The sequence below is a fragment of the Camponotus floridanus genome, unplaced genomic scaffold (genome assembly GCF_003227725.1).
Source record: "Camponotus floridanus strain SB8 unplaced genomic scaffold, Cflo_v7.5 scaffold19, whole genome shotgun sequence".
NCBI lineage: Eukaryota > Metazoa > Arthropoda > Insecta > Hymenoptera > Formicidae > Camponotus > Camponotus floridanus.
Genome location: NW_020229314.1, coordinates 2,460,824 through 2,482,249, shown reverse-complemented (window position 1 = coordinate 2,482,249; position 21,426 = coordinate 2,460,824). Strand labels below are relative to the sequence as shown.

The following is a 21,426-nucleotide window of genomic DNA, read 5'->3' as shown; positions in this document are numbered from 1 at the left end:
TAAATTTTCTACCAAATTCATAATTAATTTTATACATGTAAAATATTTAATGTCTAATATAATCAATGTTATCTTCATTATATATTACGTCCTTTACAACTCCTTAGAGATAAGATCACTGTAAACGACATTAGGAGCTTCTTCATGCTTGATAAGGATTCTTGTAACTAACTTGTAATTCAGGTAGCATCTTGTCAAAGTTGTATAACATTTCGTATCCGTGGGGAGTCATTAATTATAATCGAGAAACGAAGCGTACAGGCATATGGTTACAAAGCAAAGACGATCATCTTGAAATACAAGCCTAAACAATTGATGAATAAATCTATTGAAAAAACCTACTTGATGTGTTACTCGAGTTATTAAAATTCTTGTTCGATCCTTTTAATAAATACTCAACAGATCTCGAAGGACATCGAAGAATTATCTCTTGTTAACCTAAGTAATATTAATCTGTACGTATTGTTTACTTCTCTCTCTCTCTCTCTCTCTCTCTCTCTCTCTCTCTCTCTCTCTCTTTATTAATCTCCCTTTCAAATCTTCTAAACGCCATTTAGATACAACGCCGAAGTTTGACATTAATTGATGCATTATTGAAAAATACTTTATTTAACGAGAATTACTAATGGTCAGAAAATACATCAGGTTTGATAAACGATTATTAATCATTTACTTGTCTGGACAGCTTGAAATGTATAGCGCTAAAGTTATCGGGATGCAACGATATGATGAAGAATACTTGCTCAAACTGATAAGTTTATTAAAGTATTATTATATTCTTCCCTAGATTGATAGTAGAATAACTAAACTCGCCATTTTATCATCCTTTTATTTTTAGAGGGACAAAATTTTGTAATCTATCTTAACAGTTTATATAACAAACTTTGAAAAAAAGTTTTTTATTATCTAAAAAATAGTTTTTGTTGAAAAAATATAGTTATTGGTTTTTTTATAAAACAAAATATATTGTAATAGCAATTATTTTTCTAATACTAGAATAATTCTATAAAGTTAGATTGTCACTTTATTCTTGGAAAATGGAAAAAATGCGAAGATATATGTATAAAGAGAATTTTTATAAAACTGATACACTTGAAAAAAACATAATTCATTAAACGCGGAATTAAATGTGCCATAATTAAAAAGATTTATTTCATATCATTGTATCTTCATCTTCATCTCAAAAATAAATACGCAGTTTATTTCGTATCTTTGTGTTGCTCTGAAAAGAAATCTAAAATTACTTACTTGTTCAAGTTTCTTGTCGTCTATTAATTCATTATAGATTCACATACAATCGTCTTTCGCACAAATAGAAATAAAAACGTGTCTAATCGCCGTCAAAGTCTACGGCGTGCTCGCGTCTGCGCGACGTTTGCACCCCTTCCTAAACAGGAGGAGAATGCAGCCCTCTATATATTTCATGGAAGCACGAGACTCGGGGCACTCCACGCGTTTTTCACGACGCGAACATCCACGGGTTACGAAGGATACCAAGCGACCGATTACAATTTTCCTCTGGAGAACTCTCAGCATCCCTTTCGATTCCAGAGGCATACCAGACCTCGCGGCGTGATGGCGTTTCCCTCATCGATCGCGATCGTTTTCATTGGCGTGACCGCTTACGCGGTTACGGCCGGACCTGTTCAGGTAAAATACACCTCTCATTTATTCGTGTTTTTTAATGTCACGATATAATTCTAATTGCACTCTTTATTCGACTGTAAAATAAAATCTTTAAACTGTTAGAGTCTAGTATTTTATACGCATTTAATGGATTTCATATTATTTCTATGGATTTCTTATTATTTTTATATTTGTGAATATGCCAAAAGATGTTTTTGTTATTAATTAAATCCTTTATTTTTAAAAATTCGAAAAAATTTATTTGACAGCACATCTATGGACTTAAAAACTTTTCACTGAAAACTTTAAATAAACAACATTTCACAGAGGTTTTAAGGGTAATCAATTCTTCACAGTTAATTAATTCTATAAAAGAGAATATGAATTACGTAAGAATAATATTTCATACAAATTTACAATATTTCAATATTTCTATTTACAATATTTCTACAATGTAGAAAGAAAACATTTTGAATTACAAATATTAATTAAATTTTTTACACATATGCGTGTGTTTATAGATATTTAATTAAAAATCTGCGCGGCATTTTCTCTATTGTGCAATAACAATTCGATATACACATGCATAATAAAGAAATCACGGAATAATTAATCACGAATCAAAATAAAAACACCAAAATTTTACTTTTTCGCTAATAACAATATCCAATGACAAACAGTGCTAGAAATTCAAAAACACGAAAATTTATACATTAATAACATTAATCTGTATAAATGTTAATATTGTATTATTACAGCAATTCTCATTTGTTTTTTAAATTATTTCATGAAATTAACAGTTCAATTAAAAATAATTTGTTCCAAGTATAAATGTATTTTGTTAAATTTCATTATTGTTACACGAAAGAAATTACAAATTTATGTTGAAGATAAATTTATTAATTTTAATTTTGATTAAATTGGAAGATGCGAGATTCATCGCTTGAATTTACGGCAAGCGCGTGCAACAGGCGCATTCACGCTGCCAATCACTATAATTGCGAGTAATAACACGAATGAGCACTACATTAGAATGGCTGTTTGCTGATTTCGACAATTACATATTATATGCAAACAAGATTGAATCGTGTTTGACTTTGCGCCACTGCGCGCAAGGTATGTAGCTGTAATTAATTTCGTCACGTTATAGCAAACATAATTAAATGATAAAACGCGTGACACTGTACATTACTTTGAACACGATGGAATCCGAGATCTTTTGACATTGTTTTAAGATTACAAAAAGTTGTATTAAAAAATTCACAATAATTTAAGTCAGTATATTTACTAATTCAATTATATTAAATTATTATTATACTAACGCTACGATTATACATAAACTGACTCTATATAATTCTACAAGGATGTAATTAATTAAATTGCAAAGAGTATTAAATTATTCATAAGAAATGATTAAGACCGTATTACTTGAAAAAACATCAATTTAATAAAAAAATTACCTACGTACGATAACAATATTTAATTTCCAGCAACAAGCAATGGCTGCGCAATTAAATTAAAAATTATTTCGCAAAAAAGGAAGGTCGGAAATTTATTGCGAGAGATTCATTCTCTTCTTATAAGAAACGCGCGCAATAAGGGAGAGACACAGGTTTACAGGGTGTCCGCGATATAATTACGGTCCGCCTTCGCTTCCAAGATTTACCTGTGTTCCGCGCTTTATATTAATCCTCCTCGTTAAGCCCCTTCGGGAAACCTTAACTCGGATGTTTGTCTCTCGTCGTGGCTTTTTATTCTGCTCACCGATAATACCGGGAGAATGGAGCGCGATGCGCCTCGTTGCATTCGCAACTTGTTGCATCCGGATTTGCTCGCCGCTCGGCGAAGTGAGCTCTTCTTTGCCTTACGGCGCCAAATAATCTTCTCTCGCATACTCTATTCTTGCGTCATGACCTTTCCTCGCGGCATTATCCGCGCGAGATTACTGTGCTCGGTGATTCTCGTCCTGTGTTTCTGTTCTCCTACGGAGATGAGCCGTAAAGTCGCGGCATACCGGGGAAAGCTGCACTTTGCCACTTTCATTTTGCACTTCCGCAGATTGAAGTGATCTCGGCAGAATCTCTCGATAGAAGCGAAAAGTGGAATTACCGTATTTTCTAACCGCCATCAAGTGGGATAAGCGAAGATCGATCGTAAAAAGAGAGAGTATGCAAAGATAAAATTCTCGGATCTATTTTACGATCGTACCTTTTTCTTCTACAAAAATGAATAGAAAGGATAACGTATCAATTATTTTCTTCAGTAATTATTTATTTAATTGCCACTTTCTATACATCTAATGGTGACATATCACTATTATTTTTTCTATATAAATAAAATATTAAATTTAAGTAAAAATAAATAAAATAAAATATAAAAATATAAAAATAAGAAATAACTTTTGACTTTAGCTCTGCATTACTATCGTTCGAATTTCGTAGCGAGAGTTTGTCTTTATTTTTGTGACATTTATCTCGTAAAGAGAGTAGAATCTGACCAGGACGAGACAATGCTATTGACCAACATCGAGAAAATATATTTTTCTTTTAGAATGTTGTATAGTTTCTCTCTCTTTCTTCTACATATTTCACTCGACGATACCATCGGCTATAGTGTTTAATGCAAAAACTTATTAAAGCAAGTATAAGATATATGCGAGTATATAAGATATATGCGAGGCGTACACGCGAGATTGTAATTTGCAAGGACACATTCGCAGTAGTCGGTTACATGAAAGAGAGATGTTTGAAGAGATGTTCGCGAGACGAGATTAGCAACCAAATTTGAGTGGGTTAAAGCTTGGCAGTATATATCACGACCATACATCCCATATCCATGCGTATACAAAAGTTTTCCCATGCATACTAATGATACCTATGAGGCAGGCATAGAGCTAGGATGATATTTCGATTCTCCTTGTAAAAAGACGAGGCAAGAATATCGATGCATGTGTATGTTCCGTAATAATAAAATATCTAACGCTTTTCATAAGAAGAAATTTGCCTTTTACATTTTTATAGTTGAGCGATGACACTAAGCACCAATCGCCATGCTACATACGCATACACATACATGAACACAATGGAATTTATACAGATTTGTACAGAAATATGTATATTTAACTTTTAGGCGAATATAGCATATATAATTGTTAATTTTTTAATCATGAAAATAATTATCTAGAAATATAGTTAGCTTGTTTTTGTATATATTATAAATAGATTTATTATACAAAAAACTATGAATTTTCATAATTTATTAAATTAAGAAAAGTATAAGAAACTTAAAAAAAATTAAGTTAAATTTTTTGAGAAATAAGGAATATATATATCATATTAATTTACTTAATTTTTAATAACTAAAATAATTAATATTAATAATTATGTATCTATGTATATCTTTCTATGCATATATCTTTCTTTTTAGATTTATATAGTTTCTGAGAGATTTTTTTTCAAAACAATATATTTGTTATAAATATTTTATATATTTATAACAATCTATATATTGCAATTTATATTATATATGATGATATTATATATTGCATGAAATTTGTAGTTGCAATCTTTTGGTCGTAACATATACTTTCAAACTTTAACCAACTGAAAGGTGGTTGCTGAGCTCGTCTCGCAAACGTCTCTCCAAACATCTCTCTTTTTGTATGCTTTCTATACGCACACACAGCCTCTTTCCCTAGATTTACATAATTTCCGGAAGATTTCCTCGAAGGTATATAATCTAATATTCCATTATTAATATATAATGACGATATCATATCTTTCATAAAGTTTGCAGATGCAGTTTGCTTCCTGTATACTTAGTAGACGTAGACTTTTCCTTGAAAAATTTAAATTTTCGTTAACATTCTGCACGAAAACTTTCGCGATTTTTGCTTCATCGTCGTAAATAAGATTGGCAGTGCATCGTGCTGTCCTGGAAAGCATTTAATTACTTCGCATTTAATTACGTCGATTACTCCCTTCGTTATTTATTTAAAATGGGTCGAAACTTCATTAACCTGGTCAACTATGAACTGCAACTCAGTGATTACTATGTACGTATTTCGCGCTGTAAATAATGGTGCGTGATGAGAAACGCGATTCTATCGAGGGTACGATCGAAACCACGCCATCGGCGGTATTCGAGATTTTAAGAGGAAAATTAAATCCGTAAAATTTTCTATCCTTCGACGCGCTTGAAGCACATGAAACTTCATTTTCCATCCTTTCCCGATATGCAGCTGCTCCGGAAGGTGTTGAAGTAGGCGAGTACGAAAAGCTTTTTTATCAAATTCAATTGAATATTGATAAAACATGTCACATATTTAAAAAAAAATAGAGAGAGAGAGAATGTGTACGTCAATGCGTGGCTTTCAATTTTGAATGTTTTATTGATGTCGCGAATAATCGATAAATTCGGAAAATGGAAAACTTGTTAATCAAAATAGAAAAGCAGGCTATTCATCGACAAGATGAAACGTTCGATACGAAACCGTCGACCTTAACATTCGTAATTGATCATGCGAAGTGCTTAACAAGTAAATGACAAGCCATAGCAGTAACATATCGATCTGCAAATATAACAGAATGCATTCAGGGTCGACCTAAAGGATTAATTATTACTTGGAGTTTTGCAAAGAACAATCAATATTAAGTATCAATATTAAAATTAATTTAAAAAATATTCTAAGTAAAAGGTATCTGCAAAACCTATATAATTAATTAACATATGATTTTTGACAGAAAAAGATTTCTTTCTTCTTCCAGATATTTTATGAATAGATTGCTTTTCTATCCGCAGTAATAAAATTCAATTTAAACTTCATTTAAGAATAAAGTGAGATTAAATAAATTCATGAAAAGAGATGAAAAATGTGAAAGAGAAACGTTATCGATAACTGCTTATTGTGAAGAAACGTTTAAAATATAATGTGATAACTAGATAGGTAGCATTCGTCGAATGCACAGGATTGTCATAATGCATTTTTAATTTAAAAAAGCTAGAAGACAGCTATGCTGGAAATTTATAATAATATGTCTATCGCGAGAAAGATTCGATCCGCGGGGAAATAAGACCGAGTGCCGAAGCGACGAACGAAATTGTAATTAGCATAATGCAGTCCTCATTACAACACTATTGTAAGCTGCTCGATAAGCTATCGCGAAAAAGGCGACGAACATGTGCCGTCGTTACGTCAAGAATGGACTTAGCACGTGGTCGGTAATTCTTCACGTGAGCTTTATTATGCACGCATGCGAGCTAATTTTATTTTTTCTTTGAACAACATATCGCAACGTTCCTTTGATCCTATCGATGTTGAATAAATATACTAAAATATAGGTAATGAAATAAATAATTGTGCTTTTGCTGCGGATAAATAGAATCCTATGCTTTTGATCCAGATTTAAATACACCAAATTAGTGTTAAAAAGGCGACTAGTAAAATTCGCGACATTTGAATATATATCACGATAAGATATACTTTGCGATATATTTGTAACTAAAATGATTTCTGTACGTCACAAGATGAATAAATATATTTTAAAAAATGCATAGGATTATATCAAAAATTATTTATAATTTTAAATATACAATTTTATATACATATAATTATAGTGATACCAATGTTATTAAAATGATCATAAAAAGAGAATATCTATTACATATATCTATTAATATAATAATATCTATTACATATATCTATTACATCCATTACTGATATAAAATTTTATCAAAATTTTATTTTTGTTAATATTATGTTTATATATGTATTAAATTTTTACTTTTTTTGGTCTCTGAAAAAGTTGAAATTTTTATATTTTTCTTGTGAAATTAAAATTAAATTGATGTGAAATTTCTTCCCCAAATGATTTCTATCTGTTTGATTTCCCGACTTTTTAATATCAATAATAAAGTTAAATTGTGTAATGTTGCTGTTTGTTATTACTCTTTTTATATGTAATGAATGTAATGTTATTATAATAATGTAAAATGTAATTTTTAAACAACACAGTTGAATTAACAATAAAAACAAGTTGCTCGTGGCTATAATTAAAAAGTTTTGTTCCTTTTCTGATTACAGGGTATATCGAACACGCTGCAACGGGACGAATACGGATCACCGCCGTTGGCGGATCTGCTGGCAAGATACTGGGAAGATCGCAGTGAGTATTATTATTCAAAAAAAGAAAAGAACAATTAACTCTCTCATTAGGAAGAGAGGAGAGAAAATATCTGAAAATAGAAAAACATATCGTGCAAATTTCATTGTTTAAAATATCAAAATTCTAGCTTTTTGAAATATTGCAGTTATTAAAATACAATACATATCTTTTACTCAAAGTAAAAAATGTAAATTTAATAATTTATTATTACGAATAATACGAATAATGTTTTCAATTATTTTATCTTTAAATTTTATATTTTTTAATTATATTTTAATTATTATTAAATTTTAATTATTTATTACAATTATTTATTATTAATTATATTTCTCTTAATTATTTATTATTAAATTTTAATTATTGTTTACACAGTTATAGTCTTTTATTTTTTTCTTTTTTGTTTCGCGCTTCATGTTTGTCTTTAATATATACATAGATAATAATTTCTTTTATTCTTTTCACTGAAAGATTAAATTTAAGTAAAATCGATGACAATATTGAACTAAAATATATAAAGAAAAAGATAAAGATTTGCAAATATTTATTTTAAATGTATCATAAAATAATTTTTGCATTATACAGATAAATCAGATACATCTCCTCATTTTCTTTTTCTTCTTTTAATATATAATAAATATATAAATAAATTCTGTCTAAAATTCGTTGCGTTATCACGCGACATCAGTAGACGCGAAAAACATAGATGATCCTACTTTCAGGGAGAAACATTGCTGTAAACTTTTTATAAGTGCACACGACTGACGCATTAAGTTATTCGTTACTATTATTAATTTTTATTTTCATTTTAAACACATACTGAGTGTACGCATCGACTAATTATAGTGAATTATATATTATCCCAGGGAGAAAAACGGTTCGTGATCGATATCACGCCGAGGCTATACGTAAACAGTGATCCTTTGCCCTTTGATGTATCACTTTTATGTTATCCGGTCTATGAACGGAATTATACATCAAGATATATTTAATTACCCACATGAACCGTTGTTATATTCATTATCACACATTGCAATTAATTATAAGAGTGTCGACCGATTATGTCAGTGCATCGCCTGAAATAGCTTGATCTCACAAAATTATGAAATGAATTAAAATTAATATTAAGTAATATCAAGAAAAGCATTGTACATTAATATCGACAAAAAGTTCTACATAACTGAAGGAAAACATTAGAAGAGAAAAAATTTTCGGAAGAAGAAAAGGAATTTTTTCATTTTACTAAACGTCGGATGTTTTGTTTCGTAGATATATATAATTATAGAGAAAATATACAAATCTACTTGGAAAGTGCATATTTCTATCTCTTCTGTATAATATTTTTCGAGAAAAAGAGAAATGAAGAATAAATTTTGTTAAAAGTTGAAGCTTTTTAAAGCGCAAAGAGAAATAAAGGGCTGAAAGGAAATGATACGTACATATGATAAATTTCCTTTTAACACATTTCTAAGATTAAATGCTGTTAAATTAAAATTTCTTCTACGAGTTATGTTACTCATGGATAACGCAGTTTTATTTATTATATGCTCGAATACATTACATATGATAGAACTCGATGATAGAGTGCATTACATTACATCAACGGTTACATTATATCAACCAATCATTGTCTTATCGTGAAATCGAGTTATTAAGATTAAATAAATATTGAAGCATGTTTGAACTCATGGCACGCTTTTTCATAGATAGAAAGTGAAATGCAGTTTTATTGACGCGATTATCATAATGCATCTCTCTGATTGCATTTTATGATTCGATTATAAAACGCGTTACAATTCAAATATAAAATTATCCTGTTTACATTTACTTGGAATAAAACATGGGAAACAATAATTAAATTGATTGCTCATATAAATTCAATTAGTATTAAACTTTAATCAATTTAAAAAATACATGAACGGGCAACATGTATGAATATTTTAATAAAATAATTATATACAACTTTACTATTAATCTACCATTAATTTCTGAACGCACTCTCTTGCAAAAAAATGGCAAAAAACCTAAGTGGAAGAAAGTAATTTATATACATACAAACATTTTCTAAATAATAGATCAAAAATAAATACCGAGAGAATTAAATATGTAAGATATCGATTCATGCACAGATTTTAAGATTTTAATTTTCTGTAAAATCATTACAACGCAAATATCCTTACTCACCTGAGAGAATATACGTTAACTAAATAATGATAAAATCTCTCTCCTTCTATCAGAGAATCATATTAATATTTAGTATACAAACGAGAAATATGAAACATTGATACGGTCGCCGGCCGTATGTTCCTAACTTGCGCAAAGTCCACATCATTTATTCACATTGTCATTTCGACCTTTTCGACCCTCTGGTAACTGTTCTTTATCAAGTAAATCACCGCATTTATCATTATATTTTTATACTAGATTGTGCCAATTAATTATTTATGTAAAACGCAGCGTGTCTTGCTATTCAAGAACAATCGGACGAAAAGTTCATACTAGATCTTGAGCATTGATACACTTGGGAGATTTATGGTCAATCAATTTGTCCACGTAATTTATGCGACGGGGAAAAAAATTCGCGTGTAAGTGTCAGACGCGCAAATAATTGTCACGTGTGAAATGACGACGCGAATCGATAAGATCATCGACGAGCCGATGTCGATGGAAGGTAAGCGTGTAATAGCAATTTAAGCATGAAAATCCGTTAAAATCACTTGCCTTCGCGCATGCCACGACAACGTTTGCCTTGCATGCTTTTGCACTCACGTCTTCGTCGTAACTTTCACTCAAACCCCTGCTGCACGATAAAGTTCACTCTCCATACGGTTCTTCGATGATTTTAATGGCATGCATAACTCATGCGCATGCATTATAAAATAGAATAGCATAGCATATCGAAGAAAATCGAAGAAATTGATGTGTTTTTTTTCTAACAAATATTGAAAGAGATTGATTGTTAACTGTCAAATGATTATATTAATCAATATGATAATTTTGCATGTACTTGTCATATTTAAATAATATTTTTAATTTTCAATAAATACGTAGCTTTTCACCAATTAATAATGCATGGTATAATTTCATGAATTATAATCGTAAATTGATATTGCGAATAAATGGAAAACAAAGATTGAAACCTGATATTTTGATGAATTCGCATTTTAATATGAAATTTAAAAAGAGATATTTTCTCTTTTTATTATTTTTCCTTTATATTTAAGTATAATAAATTATTTAGTATAATGCATCTATAGTATTGAAAAGTGCGATGTAATTAACATTGTAATGAAGATTTTAACATTAAAAATTGCATTCACCAAAATAAATATTGGTTTTAATATTCGATGAAAAACAATATTAATTTTATTGTTTTATTATTACAGGAATGAATCAAGAAATGAAACAAAATGCGAATCAGATCGGCGATGGATATCTTGTGAGAGATATTGATGATCAACGCAGACGTTTACTAGGTGAACTAACGGATCGCTTAACTCAACATTCAGATTTCGCCAATGATGAACAAATACTTGACGCAATCGGCCAAGGAGAAATTTCTATTGATCGGTATCGTGATGAATTACTCACGGATCAGCTTATCAATCGCGATGTTTCGAACAACGCAAGAGAGGACGATGGAAAGAAAAATCTAGATCAGATTAATAACGAGCATCTTGTGAGAAATTTGGATCAGATTGGCGGCGGGCATCTCGTAAGAAATTTGGATCAGATCGGTGGTGGACATCTCGTGAGAAATTTGGACCAGATCGGCGGTGGACATCTTGTGAGAAATCTCGATCAAATCGGTGGCGGACATCTCGTGAGAAACCTGGACCAGATTGGCGGTGGACATCTCGTGAGAAATCTTGATCAGATTGGCGGTGGACATCTCGTAAGGAATCTAGATCAAATCGGCGGTGGACATCTCGTGAGAAATTTAGATCAAATCGGCGGTGGGCATCTTGTAAGGAATCTAGATCAAATCGGCGGTGGGCATGTGCTTAGAAATGTCGATTACTCGAATGCAGAAACAAAGCGAAGCGCTGATCAGCCTGCGGTTGTCTTGAGAAAGCTACAATTAGCGCGGAATTTGGAACGAATTAAGAACGACAATCTCTTGAGAAACATGGAGTAAATCGATAGTGAAAATCTTGTGAGAAGCTAGGAGTGATTTTGCTTGATTGGATTAAATCCAAAAAATCTACATAAGATGAAGAAAAAGAATTTATTTGTACGCTTAAAAATGATCGAAAGATGACTATATTTATCCTTTATTACTTTTATTTTTTTTAATATAATTATTCAAGAATTATGTATATTTTATGTAAGAAATTGATATCAATCAATTATATTTAATAAACATGCATATAAAAGAAATGCAATTTTGATATAATTAAAAAATTAAACAAATTATAAAATAATAATAGATAAGAAATAAAGTCCAAAAGAGGAGAGTGCGTATGAAAAATGTAAAACGAATTTAATTGCACAATTCAATTTTCAAATTTTTTTACTTAATCTTTTTTTATTTTCATTATAATAAAATTATTTTTCCCATTACATTTTTTATCACATTTCTTTTTTTCTCTTTTTACACACATACATACATACATATTTTATAGAAACAAGATATGTCCAATTTTATATATATTAGAATTGCAGATTTTAAAATTATTTTTATATATAAAATATTGAATTAAAAAATAAATATTCTATAATATATTATTAAAAAATATGCAAAGTTTAAATTTATATTATTTTAAGAGAGAATATTTTTCTTTCAAAATATTAATTGTATGTTGCTTTTAAAAACCTTTTGATTTCAAGCATATTTGCATAGGCATATTTGATTCACAAATGCGTAACAAGTATATTACCTCGTCATAACAACTCTTGAATGACTAACTGATTATTTTACAGAAATGCATTCAAATATTAATATTATTTCTTTTATATTTTTTCTATTTTATCAAATATACAGCAGAAAGAATAATAAACATTTTATCTACATATGTATAGCTAGATGTATACTTTTTCCAATTGTTTGATATTCGTGTCTTTTCTATAATATTTTATCCAGTCTTTCATTAAAGTCAACGTAAACCTAGTACAGGTTTTTAAAATGTTCAAGATGCAGGCAGTCGCAATTTAAATGGCCATCCACTGCGACAAATACGTCGAGGGTTGGATTCGCTATCTGGGACAACCTTTGGTGAAAACAAGAGATACGCACCTCTCAGGTAAAGTTTATTATTGATTCACATATTATATCTGATGATAAAATGCGAACTCATCTAAAAGCGACAGGCTTTCATTAAATAAATTTTTAATCTGTCTCGTACTTTATTAAACATTAGATTGTAAAAGATTTCAGGATTTATAAAATAATTAATCAAATGAAAAGACATTATTTCTTGATTATATATATAAATTTATAATATATGTTTTTTTATAGAAAATACGTTAAAGGATTATATATATAAGTTTCTTTACAGAAATTACTTGTATGTATTAATTTATTTTTAATCAAAATTATAACCAAAATTAATAAATTTTTTCCGCGTACGTTTGTCTACATTAATATTTCTCAAGGCACAATCGGAATAACTGGAAATTAGTTCCAAAGATTGCCAAAAGAACAAATATGGAAAATCAAACAGGTAAAACGGTTTCTCGAAAGAAAACTATTTAAGCGGAATATAATGCAGATTTAATTATAATTTGCGCGATAAATTAAACAGAAAAGCTATTTCACAGAATTAAACTTATAAATTAAACTTATAAATTATTTATAATTCAAACTTGTAAATTAGAGTCGCGAATTAACAGGTACTCGATTTATATAATTTGCGCATTTTTATTAACTTTAGCATATAAATGTGTTGAGCATTTAAAAAAACATTTTATTTCTCTTTCAAAGAGACATGATTTTTTTCTATGTAGAATGCACTTTTGAGTTTGTGTTTTTGAATGCACTTTATTGAATAAAGATATCTTTTTCAATTTTTTTTATTTTTACGCGTATATATATTATTTTTATTCCCAATTTGTTTTCAAGGAAACTGCAATGTGATTTCTCCTTACTCGATCGAGATTATTCTCGACGAAATAAAAAAAACCATTACATTGCCAGTTGTTTGACTTATATACGTAGAGCTCGTCACGTTTTATTCTTCCCCGATCTCTCGTCACCTTTCTACATATTTTTTTACATGTTCCGATGGCAAAAGTTTCACGTGTCATTTATTGAGGGGTCACGTGCAAGAGTTCACTTTTCTTATTAAATTCGCTTTTTTCGATCGCCTCTGTACCACAAATGTAAACTTGATCATTGCCTTTTCGCTCAAGTTCTCACAGGCGATGGGTATCGCTATAAATATTCGATTACATTACCTGATCTAGCAAAAAAAAAATAGAAGACCAGGAAATGCGTGTAATTATAATCTTTTTCGCGACAACAAAAGTTTTATTCAATGATAAAAAAGAAAAACTTAAAAAAAGATATCCTGTTTTACAAAGACTTTTTTTATTAAATAACATTTTTAGCTTCCAAAATATTCTAATTGTAAAAGTTTCTCTATTGCCATACATTTGTAAAAGTTTCTTCTTTTTCCAATTTTCGAATTATCGCTATTTCGGATAACATTCCGATAAAATTTTTTGTACTATTTACCGCTCTTTCGTTTAATGCCGCCAATTTCACAAGTTCCGGATATCAGAATACCATTACAAGGTATTCAATTACGTTTATTTGATCTCGCTGAAAGAATAAAAAAAAAGAATTGTACGTCAATAGCGATTATATCTCGGTTCTCGCGTCTGACTACAAGAGTCGATATTTCCTTCATCATGTCTGATCAATTCCAGCAATAACTCCTCGTCTGAATATTTCCGATCATAACTACTTGCCGCATTCATTGCAAGATTACTTGTACGCGCTATTTTATAAATAATAATTTTTATTAAATAAATCTTGAAAGAAATATAGAATGCTATGATTTTTCTTAAGCTATTTTTCTGATTTAAGAAATGTGTTCCGATAAAATTCCATTTAAATTGTATTTTTTAATATATATATCTCTTTGAAATTCTATCGCTTTCTTAAAAAATAAAAAAAATTTATCCATTTCTGTTTCTCATATTACATTCAATTAAAAAGCAAAATGTTAAATAAACAAATTACATCTCACAAATATATACATGCTGTTATATAACATTATTGCAGGCGACTCGGCACGATGAACATACGGCCAGGTAATTTCGACGAGATCGACCGATCGGTGTTCGATCGTTTCCCCAAGAGGAATATCGACGAGATCGATACCGCGTTCGATAGCTTCTTCAAACGAAACATCGACGAGATCGATCGAGTCGGTTGGAACGGATTCGTCAAGAGGCTCAATAATTACCTTGCGGACAGGCAGCGACGTTAATTGGCGCGGGATACAAGAGACGAGAGGGGAGAATAGCGGGATGAAAGGGCGCGAGGAAAGGGCAAAGGGTAAGGAAAAGCGCGAGAGACATTGCTGACACGCGAATCGCGCACGTTCGCTCCGCATTTTTCAGAGAATTCATTTAATTTCAACACGTGAAATTTCGACAAAATTAACTCAACTTTGCAAATTAAAATTATTTCTTCTGCTGCCTTTTAATGGTTGTATGTTTAAGAACGAATTTAATCGATGTGAAATATAATTATTCGTGAGATTGTTTTTCTCGTGACATCATTGAATATTCTTCTAATCATGGATATCCAGCTGAAAGATCGTTATATAATATAATTTTTAGTTTCTTTGTTTAGAATTACTGGATGTATTTTCAATCACAAATTCCAGAAATTAAATTAGCAGAAAAATGGCGATTATTTCATTGAAAAGTATTTATAGTTATTGAAATAACTTATTGAAATATTTAAAAAATTATAAAATTTTTGCAAATTCTAAAAATAAATAAATAAGCCTTTTATGTGTTTTGATTAATTTTAAACTTTTATAAAAAATATATTTTTTTGAATACTATACAGTATGTCCTTAAGATATTTCTAATAGCAAAAAATTTTAATGTTTGCGATAATTGAAGGCCTATTACAAAAATTTTGTTAAATATAAATCAAGTTTATATTTGTCATAAAATGTATAACTGACAGAATATGCATTAGTTTGGAAACTAATGCATATTCTGTCAGTTATAAATAAAATATATGGACCAAATGAAAAATAGAAAAATATATAAAAGGCTTATTTTATTTGATTAAATCTATAACAGATTTTACTGAATAAATTTTTAAAATTAATCGAAAAAATTAATCGCCATTTGTTGATTGCGAAATAATTGTTAATATACTCGGATTTTTATTCCAAAGAAGCTCTTACATATACTCCTGCTATTGTAATCTTCGACGACTCTTTGAAACACGCTGTGTCGCAAAATATAACTAATTTACATTCTGATATGTACGGCGTGTATATATTGTTACTGTGTAATTAATTGTATATACTAATTCTTAAATCAATGTATGGATTGTGGAATTATATTGCGCAAAAATAAATACTCAGATTCTAAGAGTTTAAGAGATGTAAAAGTAATGGAATATGATACTTTTTGGAGAGAATAAATTTGAGAAAGTCTCGATGGCATAAAAAAATACTCACGCAATCTTTATGTGCAAAGCATGTTTCTTCGTGATTAATTCTAAATTAAAACAATTTAAAACCGTCACTTTGACGAAATTTGATCGATTAAAGATCATATAAAATGTATTATGCGGTTTGTCCTCTCTACTCGTATACTGTCACTCTGTAAAAATGTGCTATCTAAATAAAGAAAACTAAATAAATAAAGAAAGATAATTAACTGGTTGATTGAAGACAATATAAAAAGATTGCTAAAATTAAATATGTATATAAGGTCTCAAAAGAAATACTACTTTTCTAACAGCTTATTTTCATCTGGAAGAAAAAATAAAATAAAATCCATAGTTTTATGCAGTTATTTTCTATGTGATACAACATAGTCTATATTTTTCAATATTAGGTAACTTTTTTTAATAAAAAATAATTTCGTAAAACTATGACGTTTACAATCTTTTTATGTCGTCTTCAATCGTCATTATTTCTCTCATATCACATATTCGTGTATACATATATACACACACATATATATATAATTCCGAGATTTTAAAAAGAATTAAAACTAAGACTTTTCGAATAGATTACATTATTTACTTTTTTTATTTATATTTTATTTTATATAATTTTTTGTGCGTTTATTGTTTTTAAATCGCAGACAACCACCGGGAAAAGAAACTAAGAGAATACAAAACAAATTTACCTAGCGACTTTAAGTTTCGCATTTCCAGGACGGCCGGAAGCCAATGGGTTTTGTATAAGTTTCTGTTGGTCTCGAATCGTTCAACAATTGCACTTCCGGATAAATGGGCGTACGTGGCCTTTCCTGTTTCTCAGACATCGTTACGTTCGAAAGATCGGTAATATCGTACGACTGCGACGTGAGAAACTTTGAACTCGTGATTGGATTATGTGGTTCCTTTAATCCTATAGAAGTATTTGTCGAGATCCGCAATTTCCTTGACGTTCGCGAATGATCGGATTGCTGTTGTTGAGATTGTTTCTTCCTTGTTGCTGCAAGGATATTCTTGACTTCCTCGTTGATATCAGCTGGTGTCTCGATTCGTGCATTCTTAGTGTTGTGATTCATTCGCACCAACTGACAAAGAGACACGGAATCGTTAATTAAGTTATAACATAGATTGTGGGTTATTTAAATATATGACCTCTTTACGTAAATAGCTGAGGAGAAAATGGATTCTGAAATTAAATTTTATTCCTTACTTTTCATGATAATTCTGATTTAAAAATAACGGTAGTATATATAGTATATAATACTTAGCTAAAATATAATTAATAAAATTTTTAAAAGAACAGAAAATTTGTAAAAGGAAATGTTTTAATTTTAATTTTAATTTTAATTTAATTTATTTATATATAATATATAGTTTAATCAAATAATTTTGTAATATTTTCCGGAATGTGTGTGTACGTTTTACAATATTTTATAATTATTGAGAGTTTAAAATTTTAGATTAGTTTAAAGTTTACAACTTAAAGTTTATAACTTAAAGTTTATTTAAAGTTTATACATTATTAGGAAAGGTTTTTTTATTTCTCAAAGTGAAAAGAAAACTTAAATGTTTTTCTCTGTGTTTATTGTTTATACCTCGATCAATCCTTCCTCCAACTCCAAATAACGTTGCAGCAGCAATCCTATTTTCGAACCAAGCTTCGTTAAATGATCGGTAATAGATAATTCTCTGGCGATGTCCTCCTTCATCTGCACAAGCAATTTTATCAAATATTACTGTGTCGTACTATTCTTTCAATTGTAGAGATAATTTAATTTAAAATACCTGATCCATTCCTTGAGATATTTTCAAGCTGATATAATCGAGACTCTTGCGTGATTCAGAAACCTATGATAAAATTATTTATTAACATTATTGATTGATAAAATTATTTATTAACGTTATTTCAATATTACTTGAAATATACGTTTTTAATCTTAATTTAAATTAAGGAGAAATTAATGTATCATTTGCTTTGGTAGAATATATATTACGATCGAATTGAATTTCTCAGCTTCAGCCATAATTTGATAATGTGCTCTCATCACTCGATAAAACTGAAAAATGTTACGAATATTTATTATATATACTTTTATTATTATATATACTTTTTATATTACCAAGCATTATTGTAAATATTAAGTATATTTATTAAATAAATTTATCCATTACTATTAAAATATACAATTTAAATTTATTTTGATATAAATCTAGATCTCAGTTTTTATCTCAATAAAAAGAATATAAAATATCCTCTTATTTCAAAAATTTTATAGTTTTGAAGTATAAAAATGATTGCAACTTACTCGTTGACACATATACAACATGATAGTCGCATTTATTATTGCAAAAATTACACTGGTAAAAAAGCGATATATCAGATACATAATTATCGTTGTTACAATTAAATAATTTTAAGCAAAAATTTAACTATTAAGATCGTATGATCAAATAACACCAAGAAATAACGGCTCAGAAATTTTCTTTTTCTCATATAATGATCTGCCAAAAATTCCAGACTCAACTGAAGTTGAGTGAAGATAATAAAAAACGAATTATAGCGAGAAATTGAATATATATAATTAATATTAATAAATACAAAAATTAATAATTAATAATTATAATAAATTTATTTTTTCTAAATTATATAATTATAAATATATTTATTTATTTTATTATAGAGTTTCAATCTGAAATTATATTTAGATCTGTGAAAAATTTTGTGTGAATATCAGATAAAATATATTAAAGATTGTAACAAAATATTTATTAATTTATAACTTGTAATTTCTATTTAAAATAATAAATCCTTACTTCGAATAAATAAATCGCACTAAGTATGTGATGAAAATCGTCATCGCGGTTTATCGTTTATTGAAAGTTTAGCAATTAATTGGTAATTGATAATTATAAATTAATCGTTAAAATTGTTAATTAATAATTATAACCATTTATCATCAAGATTTTTAGTTATTATTCGATCCTATGATTCCTGTTTTATTGCGCCTTTTTAGTCCAAATAACAAATTACATTTAAATTAGTAAAACAATCCAAGTCCAAATAACAAATTACATTTATAATATCGAAATATATTTAATGTTATGTATCCGTATTTTAGTGCTCTCGAGTGCTTTACTATCGACGAACGAATGATAACAGGTCGTGTCATATAAACATAGGATGCTATGTGTGTCAAGGCCGAACACGAGTTAATTCGTTTTGCCGAAATACTTTATGTACTAAAATATGTGTGCACGAAATATATATTTTATATTATATATTATATTATATAATATATTATATAATATATAATATAAAATAATATAAAATAATTATATATTAATATATTTAAATTATACATATATTAATTATTAAACAATTAATATATTATACAAAGCTTTTTGTTACATTAATCACTCGACTTAGCGATTTACTGCGCAATCTCAATCTGGGCAATTAAATTTAGGTGAAAAATTCAAAATGAAGTCGAAATGTGTATTTGATTCTAAGCATTGTTATAGTTATTATTGATAAAGATCGCAACGATGTAATAATTTAAAACTTTTTCGTTAATAAATAAAATTCTTCTCGCTTCTATTCGTATTTGAAATAATGAATGAATAAGAAATACACAAGAAATACGCTTCGATAGATTTATCAATGCAATAGCTATATGTTGTTTATCGAAAGTTGACTAACTATTAAATATAACGATTGTATCAAATTATTTCCTAATACTTGTCGCGATTAAGTTTTGGAAAAAAATTCGATGATGTTTCGAGTGTCTTGCCCTACTATAATATCAAATATCGATAAGTATCTCTAATTGTTTTCCTCGACATATCATTATTATGTTGTTCTGTCATTCAAGTGATGCGATTCGAACGAGAAGATACATCTTGAATGACAGAACACCGTAATAATGATATGTCGAGGAAAACAATTAGAGATACTTATCGATATTTATCAAATATTCAATATTTTTTCACTTCGATATAAAAATATCGAATTGAAAAAATATGAACAAAATATCGAATGAATACTTTTGAATAATTGAAACAATCATAAAAATGAATATTTCTGAAGATTGATCGATAAGTTTAAAACAGATACAAATAAACTTGCATAATGCACATACATAAAAAAAAATTGTCTAATCATAATGGATTAGAGAGATGCGTTTAATATAATTGTAATAAATATGTAACGTAATAGTAAATTTGGGTCAATTTTCTTTACGCATATGCATTATGTAATTATGAATGTTTTTAAAGATCCGTCTATCTATTTAACTGGCTGCACTAGTTCAGAGTTCAAAGATTATTTTTTTCCCTCTTGTGGAAGGAGAAAGATAAAGAATCATAATAAAGATTATTGTAGTTTATATAAGAAATAATAATTATTCAATATATTGACTATTGATTCAATATTAACAAGAATAATTTCTAAATTAATTTCTAAATTTATTAGTTTCTAAATTAATTTATTTTCGGTATCGACATCTCTAAAAAATAATAGCTAAATGCGTGACAATTAATTGTTATCTCGAAATATTTAATGATATAAATTTGGAGTAGAAGGCCTTCAAATATTTAAAATTGTAGACGTAGAAAATAAAACTTATAATAAAATTAATAAAATTTCTAAAAAAATAAAATTTACTTTCAATAAAACTTGTAATAAAATAAATTTACTTTTAAAGAAATAAAGTAAATAATAAAAATTACAAGAATAAAATTTCCTACGTCTATAGCCGAAGTAAAATCATAATTATATTAAATATAGACAGAGCTTTATATATATATATATCTTACTGAGTGTCAAAATAAATGTGATGAAGAAGGCACAATTTCCTCCCTCGGGCGATCGCGCGTCCGTCAAGAAAAACATACGAATGCGCGTGCGCAAGGGAGGAAAAAATTTACTATTTATCTCTAATTATCTCGAACGCAGGGATCTCTAGACGGGATAAAAAGCTCTCTATATTTAATAAA

General features: G+C 28.7%; 2 protein-coding genes across 4 annotated transcripts; one reads left to right on the top strand and one right to left on the bottom strand.

Annotated features, from left to right (window-relative positions):
• Window positions 1–1,438: 1,438 nt before the first annotated feature.
• On the top strand, window positions 1,439–12,043 carry LOC105248020 (Orcokinin peptides). The gene is made up of 3 exons (XM_011252555.2): window positions 1,439–1,650; window positions 7,709–7,790; window positions 11,174–12,043. The coding sequence occupies exons 1-3, from the start codon at window positions 1,576–1,578 to the stop codon at window positions 11,923–11,925; spliced, it is 909 nt and encodes a 302-aa protein (XP_011250857.1). The 5' UTR covers window positions 1,439–1,575; the 3' UTR covers window positions 11,926–12,043.
• A 4,176-nt stretch (window positions 12,044–16,219) lies between these two features.
• LOC105248053 lies at window positions 16,220–21,398 on the bottom strand. 3 transcript variants are annotated; one of them, XM_020026489.2, is made up of 6 exons: window positions 18,738–18,934; window positions 18,426–18,488; window positions 18,217–18,279; window positions 18,027–18,140; window positions 17,121–17,516; window positions 16,220–16,586 (listed from the first exon to the last, which is right to left on the bottom strand). In XM_020026489.2, the coding sequence occupies exons 1-5, from the start codon at window positions 18,816–18,818 to the stop codon at window positions 17,130–17,132; spliced, it is 708 nt and encodes a 235-aa protein (XP_019882048.2). In that variant the 5' UTR covers window positions 18,819–18,934; the 3' UTR covers window positions 16,220–16,586; window positions 17,121–17,129. The 3 variants fall into 3 exon arrangements, with proteins under 3 accessions (XP_019882048.2, XP_025263590.1, XP_025263589.1); XM_025407805.1 differs by lacking the exons at window positions 16,220–16,586; window positions 18,738–18,934 and adding an exon at window positions 21,247–21,398 and having other exon boundaries at window positions 17,054–17,516; XM_025407804.1 differs by lacking the exon at window positions 16,220–16,586 and having other exon boundaries at window positions 17,054–17,516.
• Window positions 21,399–21,426: the final 28 nt, after the last annotated feature.

Bases quoted from the DNA above. Each gene is read 5' to 3' on its own strand.
- LOC105248020 (XM_011252555.2), top strand. From the start codon at position 1,576: ATGGCGTTTCCCTCATCGATCGCGATCGTTTTCATTGGCGTGACCGCT. The intron at 1,651-7,708 runs GTAAAATACACC...TTCTGATTACAG, and splicing joins TTACGGCCGGACCTGTTCAG to GGTATATCGAACACGCTGCA. The intron at 7,791-11,173 runs GTGAGTATTATT...TTATTATTACAG, and splicing joins AAGATACTGGGAAGATCGCA to GAATGAATCAAGAAATGAAA.
- LOC105248053 (XM_020026489.2), bottom strand. From the start codon at position 18,818: ATGTATCTGATATATCGCTTTTTTACCAGTGTAATTTTTGCAATAATA. The intron at 18,489-18,737 runs GTAAGTTGCAAT...AACATTTTTCAG, and splicing joins TGTTGTATATGTGTCAACGA to TTTTATCGAGTGATGAGAGC. The intron at 18,141-18,216 runs GTATTTTAAATT...TTGCTTGTGCAG, and splicing joins TATCTCAAGGAATGGATCAG to ATGAAGGAGGACATCGCCAG.